General features: G+C 40.7%; 1 protein-coding gene across 2 annotated transcripts in view; it reads left to right on the top strand.

The window, feature by feature from the left end:
* Positions 1-11,776, top strand: part of Lima1 (LIM domain and actin binding 1) — a 74,389-nt gene that overhangs the window by 28,279 nt on the left and 34,334 nt on the right. For both annotated transcript variants that reach the window (XM_023722785.1, XM_023722784.1), the window contains exon 2: positions 5,415-5,879. In XM_023722785.1, coding sequence (XP_023578553.1) covers positions 5,730-5,879 — 150 coding nt within the window. In that variant the 5' untranslated portion in view covers positions 5,415-5,729. The remainder of the gene's footprint in view (positions 1-5,414; positions 5,880-11,776) is intronic.

Raw genomic sequence — 11,776 nt, 5'->3', positions numbered from 1 at the left:
TTTTTTTTTTTTTTTTTTTTTTTTCTAAAGGTAGTTCTTTTGAATGGTGTTTGAGGACTAGAAAGAGAAAAGGACCTTGGCTTAATTTTGAAGGGAAGGAGACTGGGGGGATGGGGGGTGTTGCAAAAGACTGATGTGATTTGATTTAATTTTTAAAAGAAGACCAAAGAGTATAGAGGAGCCATGGAGAAGCATAGAGACCAAGGAGGAAGCTGTTGTAATGATTTGGAAAGAAATGATAATGCACTGGATTAGAGTAGCTATGGTCTAGGTGTGAAGTGGTCAGTATTTATATAGAAGGAAAAGAGAAGAAATGAAGATGACAATGATGTTTTTGGCTCAAATACAATTATTTAAAAATGCAAGTAAGTGAGATGGGGAAGACTGCGATAAAAGTAGCTTTAGGGTAGGAAGTTCAGCTCAGCTTTAAACATGTTAAATTTGAAGTACTTGAAGATGACTTCCAAGTAGAAATGACAAGAGAAGCTTGGCTGTACCAAACTTGAATTAGAAGAGATCTGGGCTGGAGATAAAAATGGATGTATGCAACAGTATCAATGGTATTTCCGTGAGCTGCATGAAATAATTTCACGAATGATTGTGGTTAGAGGAGAAGTCTCAGGCTGAACTCCAGCACTGGCAAGATAAGGAAGAATCAGCAAAGGAAATGAGGGACAGCTAGATAAAGAGCAATAGACACAGGAGCAGGAAGTACTGGAAGTCAGCTGAAGCAGACCTTTCTGCAAGGAGAGTTAACAGAGTCCAACATAACTAACCTGAGAACTGACCATCATATTTGGCAATAGGAAGGTGAATGGTTTTTGGAATAGTGGGATAAAGTCCTGATTGAATTAGGTTCAAGGCAGAGTGGGATGGTACAAACATAGGTGGAGCATTTCTAACGAACCAGGTGCCAAAGACACAGGAATAAGATAGATTTCCTGCCTTCAAGGGACTGTTTAGATCTGAGAGTTTGAAAAGAAAAATTTACAATCCAAATGTGGTAAATTTCATGTCAAAGAAATAGGGCTCTAAGGGATAATTTTAAAGAGAACCGTAATCTGGACTATGCTATATCAAAGTTTATTTCCCAGAAGTGATGTCTGACGAGACCCTAAAGGACCATTAAGAATTAGCCACACAAAGGGGGGCAAGGAATGGCAGAGGGGTTGTATTTAGACAAAGGAAACAGCACATGCCCAGTGTGATAGTTTAAGAGAACAGGCTCACTAAAGAAATGGAGAATTGTCACATTCCACTAGGCAAAAAACAAGTGAGGAGAGCGAGGCATAAAGGGAGAAGGAGAGACTTCAGCCGTAGTCAGGATGAGCTTAAATTCCTGTTGAAACCCAGGGTGGAGATGCAAGCCTGTAATCCCAGGACTCTGGAGACTGAGGCAGGAGTTTCCCTGGGAGTTCAAGGATAGTCTGAGCTACATAGACCAAGGCTTGCCTGAACTGTAAAAAGAGACCCTCTCTCAAACAGGCAGGATGCTCAGGTGATGTCTAGGTAGAATTGGTAGGTAAGGGGAGATATCTTATGAGAGTTATAAATCATAATGAAACTAGGGGATAGATAGCTTGCACATATGGGACATAAGAGCAGGCTTTGAGGGACAGAGGGGAAAACTGTAAATAAACTGAGGAATGGACAGAGAAAGTGAAAGAAATCTAGCAAAAAGAAACGCCACAAAAACTTGGAAGGGAGGAATTTTAGAAAGAGGAAGTAGTCAGTAATGGCAACTGCTACAACTTGTTTGAGACACTCAACAGAGGAATTTCTTCCCTTCCTTGGAGACTGTATCCAGGAAGCCCATGTGTATCTTGCTAGACAACTTCTTTGAAAGTGAAAATGTCCCTGCGATGATTTGAGCATGATAGTTCATTTAAGGCAAAGGACTTACCCAGCATCATATATCTGAGTAACAGATCTCTGACTTAGCCCAATCTTAAGTCAGATGCTTTGCAGGAAAGACACTGGTGAGATTAGATTCAGGAAGCCAGTTATTCAGAGGCAACATCTGCCAATATTTTCAGTACGACTGGGTAGAGTGAATAGGGTCCTGGATGTCACTTTGAGGAAGAAGGCTGTAACAGTATAAAAAACAATATGACCATTAAACTTTCAGCCTTATTCTAAAAAAATACTTGGGGAAGTTAGAACCTTGATGCAACAACATCAACTAGAGTTTCATTTTACCTTGTCTCCTGCACCTCTACCATGTACAGCAAGTAGAAAGGACAGTAGGAGACTATAAGCCAAGATCAGGATTTGGGGGCTGGTGAAGCACCGGGGCTGGCCATGTTTGGTCACATTTTGAGGGGTAATTGAAGGAGCAGGGAGGGCCATTCATTTAAAAATAATTGTTACCACTCACAGAGTCCCTACTTATATCAAATATTATTATTATTATTATTATTATTACTTTTCTTTTTTGAGACAAGATCTCACTATGTAGCCCAGGCTGGCCTCGAACTCACAGCAGTCCTCCTGCTTCAGCCTCCCAAGTGCTGGGATTGTAGAAGTATACCACCATGCCTAGCCTATAATACATATATTAATACAGTCTTATGTACTCCTTGCCCAAGATACCATGGCTGGATGAAAGTAGATTTTGCAGGCAATGAATGTTCATTGTAGATAATATGAAGAAGGAGAAGAAAATATAAGTGATCTATAATTCATTATCCAGTGCTCACTTGTGCCTCTTGATGTCATAGTCTTTTTATTGTGTCGTGTTTAGCTATTGCTTCTTTTCCCTGCAACTTCTTGCTTCTCTTTCTTCCCCATCTTTGCTTGCCTCACACCTAAAAGACTGGGACATCTGCCAGGCCCGGGCAGCACTCCCAGGAGTGACTGAGGGTGTGGCCTGCTGTCAGACCACAGTGCCCTGCACTTCTCCTTTTTCTCCCCCACACATCCCTCCACCCCTACTTGGGCACTCTTGAACTTGTATCCTCGGGAGATCCTTTTAACGAAGGAGCATACTAGCTCCTGAAAATGCTCCCTGTGGGGATGTCCTCCAGCCTGGCCTTGTTTAACTATTAATTCTCTCCCACCCAGATCCCTCTCTTCCTGCTCCCCACAAGTAAAGTAAAAGTGAATGTCTTCATGCTGCTTATAGCAACATCAAATTTATTTAACACTTCTGTGAAAACTTATTTTTGTGTTTGAAAGGTTATATTTAATTGTGTTTCTGTATTCATAATATATGAACATATTATTTTACATATATGAATATGTATTAAATAAATATATATTTATTGTAAAAAGAAAAACAAGTGCAATAATCCATTGTTCAAAGATAACCTGTGAGCCAGGTGTTGGTGGCACATGCCTGTAATCCTCAGAAGGCTGAGGCAGGAGGATTGAAAAAGGCTAGCTCAGGCTGTATAGCTTGCTTGAGGCCAGCCCTGGGTGACCTAAAGACCTCAAGGTCAGGTTAGACTAGATATTGGAAGCCTGTCTCTGAAAAAAAAAAAAAAAAACACACAGTAAGGCATAATGGTGCACACCTGTAATCCCAGAATTTAGGGAGGCTGAGACAGGTGTATTGTCATGAGTTTGAGGTCCGCCTGGGCTACATAGCTAGATCTTGTCTCAAAAAACCAAACCAAACCAAAAAATAAAACAGGTAACGTGTGAACTTCTAGACTCCATTTCTGTCTCTCCCCCCCCCCACTATATATATACATATGGGATCCTGCTGACTTGTTTTATTTTTTCATTCAAAAATATCTTATAATCATCTGTCCATGTCAACAAATATATTTGATCCATATAATACACATTTGAGAAAAGTACTGTCCAGTGACCCAGACAAAACCCTACTACTCCTGTGTGGCATGGCAGGGCAGGTGTAGCCAGGCTAGGGTGACTCGCCAGCCTGGGGCATGAAGCAGTAGGGCCAAGAATGCTTCTGGCTTGAAGCCCCAGCTTTTGGGGCTGCTTTTTGAAATGGGGAGGGGTGTTACTGTGTTGTCAGTCTGGTCTTGGGCTGGACTTCAGTGATGTTTCCTGCCTCAGCCTTCCAAATTGCTGGGATTATGGGAGCAAATCACCACACCCATTGAAACAAAACCTTTTTTCATTCTCAACGAAAACTTTAATGCTACTACTATCTCTGATCCCATCCTTCCTTCCTTCCCTTCTTCAATGAATCATGTTGTAAGCTACAATTTAAACACTGGAATGAAGCAGATGTTCTATAACTTTGCTTTCTAAACCCTGCTTGATGAAGTGGCTCTCAGTGTATTCAGAAGAGTAATAGGGTGAGAGACTTAATTCCCAATATAGCTGCTAATCCCGTCTAATTCCCTGAAGTCTTTCAGTCCTGGGTTGTTTGTCCTTTCTTTCTTAATTGAAAGAGCGGGGAGCCACGCACTGCAGGAATGGAGAGTAAGAAGGTACCGCAGATCAGCTTGCTGGAAAGGTGCTGTTCAGTGTAGTGAGTAGGTCTTTCAAAGCATAAGACATTTAATTTCACGTCAACAAGCATGTTTCCTCTATTATTCTCCTGCAGTAGGGACAATTTCCAGGTGGTTTTCTACCTTGTATGTATAGTTTCCACTTTCACCCAGGCGAAAGTGAACTCTCAGATATGTAAGTATGCAAACTTTGAAAAAGAGGCTGTGTGGTGGCTGTGTTTTGTATGTTTTTCAACCAAAAGATCTGTAAAATAGTAACTAAGAATTGAGACATAAACATTTAGAGAGGAGAAAGTGAAAAAATTTAAATTTTTATGTAAAAATAAACTGGGAGAACTAAGGGTGTTGTCAGTGGTAGAGCAATTTGGTAACATGTCCAAGGCCTTGGCTGGTTCAATCCTTAGCACCAAAAAAAAAATTTTTTTTAAGTTTATATTCATGGAAATTATGTTAGATATAATTAAATATCATTTATGCAAATACTTATAAAATCCCAGTGACTTCTTTAGATTTCTACAAATGTTTCAGTCCTTGATGCAACTACCCATAATTAGGGATATTGTATATCCTCTTTGTCTTATTTTTAAAAGAAAAAAAAAACAGAATTCATCACATAGGGGTTTTTTGGCATGATTTAATGAACTTACTGGAACACAGCTGCAGTATTTAAAGTACCTGGTATTTTGATTTTTCTTTCTTTCCCATGAATCTGGACAAAAACCTCTCATCTCCAGTGTGACTAGCATGCGATCTGGGCTGTTCTTTCTTCTCATTTTGTCCTTATAAGGCTATCCTGTTTTATCACTTCCTGCCTCAGCTCCTGACTTTTTCTCTCTTCCCCTCTCCCTGTCCTGGGGTGAATGCTTGCTCCATGTGGCAGGGCTATAACTGTTCACAGCTGTCTGAAGCAACTTTCATTTTACAAAGAACATGTTTGACTGTTTCAGCAGGCAAGTCATAACTGGCACTGACTTCTTGTTCTTCTAGAACACTGAAAATCTCCCCCAGCACTTTAGAAGGGGAGCCCTGACTGTGTTAAAGAAGAAGTGGGAGAACCCAGTGCCGGGAGCAGAGTTGCACACAGACCCAGTGCGAAACAGCAGCTCTGAGATTAGGCACAGAGTCGACCGTCCTCCTGCTGAGGTGACAAGCAGCTCCACTTCTGGAGCTGGAACTGACCAGGACGGACAGAGCCAGCCCAGACCTAGACTTGGGTCACGCCCTGAACCCCGTATTCAGCGTCGGTATCATCCTCAGGACAGTGAAGATCTGAAAGACCACAACATAACTGAAAGTGACAACATGGAAAATTGTCTGGGAGATTCCAGACATGAAGTTGAGAAATCTGAAATCAACGAAAACGCAGAAGCTTCGAGCAAAATAGAGAAATATAGTGTCCCACTGAACAGGCTTAAGATGATGTTTGAAAAAGGTGAACCAACTCAAACCAAGGTAAGAACTGGGCAGGTTTAAAAATTGAAAAGGTCATTTAATGTACTAAACAAAGCTATTTTTCTAATCTGGGGAATTGGAGTACAGTTAAATATGTGGTTCATATATATATATATGTCTTTTGATTCAAGTTCGTTGAGTTAATAGGAAGTCTCGAATTATTTACATAGATATGGTACTAAAATTTGTAAAGTCTCTGACCCAATTTCAAGTTAAATCCCTACTGGGATTCAGGTTTATATCTAGAAATAAAGAGTTGGACCCCGATTGGATTATGTGTTTTTCTATACTTGCTCTTTTAGTTTGTCTTCCTGTGCTTTTGTCCCTCGTAGCCTTGGGGGTGGAATTACTGCTGAATTGCTCTCTGCCTGGACACAGCTGCAGGAGGGGTGTTAAGGCCAGAGTTTAACATCAAGACTGAGGCTTAGTTGTCTATTTGCTAGCTGAATCCCATCTCTTCTTCTCAACTTCCTCATCTGTGCCTTCCAACAAATGTTTTCTATCAGCTAAAATCCCCTCCTAGGGAAAAAAAAAAAAAATCAATGGAGATAGCTAGACTAGCTGTTGCTTTCAGGAGTTTTGACTTGCAAATGCACAGGGTTGCATTTTCCTAAACTGCTAATGAAATTTGATCCTTCATGTGGATCGCAGACTGAGTCCCCAGAGGGAATTACTTAACTAGAAAATGAGTTACATATGCCGGAGATTTATAACACAATCCAGGGGCTGCAACACTGGTCAATTTTTCCAGTTTTCTCATACTTTCCTGCATATCTGGCTTTGTACGTAGGGTTAGTTTGGTACAGCAGTCATAATGAAATAAACAGATCTGATGGGCAGCAAAACCATCATTTACTGTAGATTCCATTTGTATGGGAAAGCTGTTCTTTTTTGTTTTGTTTTTTGTTTTTTTTTTTTTAAGCTACGTATTTGGCCCAGATTCCTTTTGGGAAGCAATAGTATGAAGCATTCTCTCTGATATAAAAGCTAGATTACTCATTGTATAGACCATAGCCCTCGGCTGCAGTATGTTCAGTGTGGTTTTGTCAGTTCTTTCCTGTGACTTGCTGTGCCTGCTGTTTTCTTGCCTAGGAAAATGCTTGTGTGTTTGGGGATCATCTATTTCAAGGCCTAGGAAGAATTTTCAAAGGTTTGTAAAGCTAGAACTCTTTTTTCAAGCATGAGCTTTAAGCTCTGCCTTAACAGTGAAGCCAGTTGGCAAGAGATGTAGCCACAAAGCAGTTTTATGACTTTTATTAAATTCTTTTCCCACCTAGTTTTTGGTCTCTTCTGCCTGCCAATTCGTCCTTTCTTCTTTATGGCCTCAAAAAAAATTTAAATGGAAAAAAACTGCTCTAGAAATCCTAAACAGAGAGAAAGGGGCTTTGTCGTGATGCAGACACTGTCACAAGTCTCCCATCACGGACCTTGCTAGAGGGAACACAGCTGACATCCTGCCAGCGCACACAGTGTGGAGTCGGTGCAGAACGGAGCATGCATGTCAGAACCGGCCCAGGGTAGGAAATGACTGGGATGGCAGGGAGCAGAAATGCTGATTATGTGTAAGGATCCGGTGAAACACTTTTTTCTCATAAATGTCTAGTGAGAGATGGGTCCGGGCAAGCCCATTTCCTGTATATCTGGTCAGAGTGATAAAACTGTATAAAGATCTTACTAGATCACTGATGGCACTGGGCAACCTGGTGACCAAGAAAGATGAAAGTGTTTTGATATTCACCACGGCTTTTTTAGCTTTGGATATTAGGATATATGCCCATTAAATTTCCTGATTAATTTGTCCTTTGTCACTTAATTGATGGTTTATGAAATGGAAAGTATAGCTATCCTTAGTTTTATAGTTGTTTCAAAAACTTAATTTTCCATGTTGGAAATAACCAGAATTACTTTTAAAAGTAAAAGTCCAACATTTCAATCAGTGTTAAGAAAAGTTTTGCTGGGGCCAGGGAGATGGCTCAGTGGAATAAGAGCTTCCCTGGCAAGTGCAAGGGCCTAAATTCAATCCCTGGTTCCGCAAAAAGAAAAAAAAAAAAAAAGAAAAGAAAAGAAAGAAAGAGAAAAGAAAAGTTTTGTCTACTTTAGGTTAGGAAATAAGTAATCAAGCTTGAAACCAGGTTATAGTTATTATTAATATAATTTCAGCTTTAACATGGATGAGGCTTTAATCAGAAGGTTATATATTGGATCTTCAGAATAATATTCAGAGAAGTATGGTGGGAACAATAGAAATCCTCTCAGGAGCAAGATTATACAAGTAAGAATGTGTATTTCAGAGCTAAGAAACTAGTATTTTGGTTTGACGAATGAATACATTAGGTAGAAATTGTATGACTCTTTGGTTCTGTAATTGAATTTTGTTTTATTTTTTAAGACAGGATCTTGCTATGTAGTTCAAGCTGTCCTTGAACTCACTACGTAGCCCAGGCTAGCCTTGAATTTGTTTTTATTGTCCTGCCTCAGCCTCCTGAGTATCATGATTACAGACATACATCACCATACCCAGCTTCATAATTGAATTTAAGAGAATTGTACTGCACCTCAACTAACCAGCTGAATAGGGTCAAGAAGTACATGGATAGTGGAAAAAAATAGTCTAATGTGTAGTCCTCGATATTTTTCTCATAATTCTTTATAGAAGGTGACATTAACTGGCTTCAGTTCCACTTTTCTTAGTCTCTTTTGCTTCCTTTTGTCTGAGATTGATATACAGGAAATGTTGGATATCAAAAAGAATCAATTCTGAGCAAAAGGGGAGGTTAAGAGTAGGAAAATTTATTGGCAAAAAGGAATGGGGAATAGATATGGCTCCTGAGAGACAGGAGGGGTCATGAGTTGTCAATGATTCTACCTCTTAAAGGAAGTTTTATAGGGCAAAATCATGAGGTGGGTACAACATGGGACAAGATTATGATCAATAAGATTGCAAGTATAGTCGCTTAGGTAATATTGAGCTCATGGTAGCAGGGGTACATCGGTGACATCACTAACCTGGATCAATAATAATCTACATTCTGTCTTATGCTTTTAGTCTTTGTCTTACTAGTGGGAGAGGATGGTCCACCCCTAGTGAGATAGGGTGATACCCATAATCCCAAGCCTCGTTCATCCCTTAGGGAAGCACATAAAACTCCACAGTGACTTTAACCTTTAGATATGCCTCCAGCCACAGCACAGATGCGCTCCTCTCCAGCCCTGACCCCCTTGGGGGTCCAGCCCTGTCTGGTTGCCTAAAATATTTCTACCTGATTTAGTCATCTATGATAAGATGGCTTCTTACCTTGTCCCCTTCGCTTCAGGGTCACTTTGCCTTCCTGTCTTCTCTTTCCTTGTATGGTTTTATCTGCAAGCTAAATCTCAAATCCAGATTCTAATCCTGAACTCTTAACCCACGCTTCCGCCCCAGCCAAATTATTTGCCAGCTCAGACATCTCTTTGTTAATATTGGTTAGGCTCTCTGAGTCAAGAAGGCTAAAGAACCCACCATCTTTCTAACAAAAGCTGCTGTGCCTCTGGTGTCCCTGAAAACATCACCATTTACGCAGTTTCCTGAGATATAAAATCACTAAACCAGTTGCTCCTCTGCCTTCTTCGACCACCCCTCCCCACCCCCAGTAGTTTCATTTTCTAAACCCTCCAAACTTGCCCCACATATGGGCTGTTCCTCAGGTCCCCTCCATGTACAAGGTTTAGACTTATTACATCTTCCCTACAGTATTACACCTCCCCCATCTCATTTCTTTCTTCCCATCCATCCTCACAGTTGCTATTTCTTTTCTTTCTTTCTATTTATTTATTTGGGGTTTTTTGAGACAGGGTCTCATGCTATAGCCCAGGCTGGCTTGAACCCACGATGATCATGATGCTCCAAACCCCTGGTGATCCTCCTGCCTCTACCGCCCAAGTGCTGGGATTGTAGGCATGTACTACCAGGCTTGGCTTATTTCTTTAAAAGTAGTTTAAATTATATTACTGCCTTGATCAGAAACATTCAGTGCCTCAAGATTAATCCACGTTTACTGTTCAGGTCTTCCACATGAACTCAGTTTACCTTTCTTTTCACATAGATAATGTTATAATCAAACTGTGGATTATTTCTTGTTCTCTAAACTTCATGTCCTTCAAGGTCTGTCAAGACTGTAAAGCCAGCCAGGTGTGGTGGTGGATGTCTGTAATCCCACTACTCTGGGAGGCTGAGGCAAGAGGATATCAAGTTTGAGCCCCACTTGGGCAGTTTAGTGACCTAGCAAGACCTCTGTGCCTAAATAAAACTTTTTAAAAAATTTAGAAAGGGACTAAGGGTGTAGCTCAGTGTAATAACTCTGTGTTCATTCCCCAAGTCCTGGGGGTATAAGAGACTTGGAAGCAAGACCTTCAGCTTCTCCCATAGACCCATAGATTTTTTTCCTTTTACTTTGGGGCTCTTAAATCTTGAATTTATATTTATCACAGTCTTTTTTGGGAGGATACTGGAGGTTGAAATGAAGGGCTCGCACATGTAATCCTTTCCCTTTTACTAGGAATTAGAAACACCCCACTCAGCTAAACCTGAATAACCCATCTATTAACCAAATATAACAAATAAGTGATGAATAACCTTTGATTGATTTTCACTATATATTGAGTTCTGAGTTTTCTTTATTTTAAATAAGAGCCAGTGATCTATAATGATCACTAGGGAAAAGAAATGACATGGGGGAGCCAGGGAGATGGCTCAGTGGAATAAGCACTTCCCTGGCAAGCGCAAGGGCCTGAGTTCAATCCCTGGTTAAATGACATGGGGACATGTGCTGAATATTAGGAATTAGCATTCCTAAGCAGGCGCAGTGGCTCATAGCTGTAATTCTAGCCCTCAAGGGGCAGAGGCAGGAGGGTGGCAGAGTTGAAGTCCAGCCTGAACTACATAGTAAAACCCTGCCTAAAAAAAAAAAAAAAAAGAATAAATAAAATACACAAGGAGTTAGTACACCTAATTTCCTACAGAGTTTCTCTGTGTTTTAGGTAGCTGAGGTGACTACGCTGGCCATCATTTATGAAAGTGTTGACTTATCAGCTCTAGTTATAATCAGTATTTACTACTTGTCACATTGATTTTTTTTTTTTTTTGCGGAACCAGGGATTGAACTCAGGCCCTTGTGCTTGCCAGGGAAGCGCTTATTCCAGTGAACCATCTCCCCGGCCCCCACATTGATATTTGAATCCATAATTTTTAGGATCCAAGATATGATTAGTGAAAAATGAAGTGCCTCTTCTTCCATTCTAGAAATGGTCAAACAGTGAAGGAAGAACTGGAAAGCTCCTTAAACTTTGGCTCTACACCTTAGGCCCTAACATTTGGTTTTCATGAATCCTAGACAAGGTCTTGCTATGTAGTTCAGACTGGCCCTGAACTCACTAAGTAGCCCAGGTTAGCCTTCAACTCGCTGCAGCCCTCTTGCCTCAGCCTCTCAAATGCTGGGATTACAGGCCTCTTGGGTGCTAACCAATTACTTAAGGAAATAAGGCTGTAATACAAATAGCTCTTGTTTTTGTTTGTTTCCTTTTTTGAAATAGGGCCTCATGCAGGCTAGTCAAATGCTATACCACTGAGTTACATCCCCAGCCCTGTCCTCTGACCCTTTGAATCTTTTGCACAGATGCTAACATTGTTTCTTTCGTTCAGTGTTCCATCCTCTCTTAGAGGAGTTAGAAAAAGAAGACAGGAGAGACATGTTTATTGCAGCAGGATTTATCATACCTAGATTTTGGAAACAGTGTATATATATCTACTAACAGATGAGTGGGGGGCTGGAGAGATGGCTCAGTGGTCTAAGGCACCTACTTAGAACAAGCTTGGCAAAGCATCAGGGACCGCGGTTCAATCCCCCAGCACCACATGCCAG

This window comes from Octodon degus, unplaced genomic scaffold, assembly GCF_000260255.1.
Source record: "Octodon degus isolate 3935 unplaced genomic scaffold, OctDeg1.0 scaffold00093, whole genome shotgun sequence".
Lineage (NCBI taxonomy): Eukaryota > Metazoa > Chordata > Mammalia > Rodentia > Octodontidae > Octodon > Octodon degus.
The sequence above is the reverse complement of the archived record's forward strand: the minus strand, read 5'-3'. Positions and strand labels throughout refer to the sequence as shown.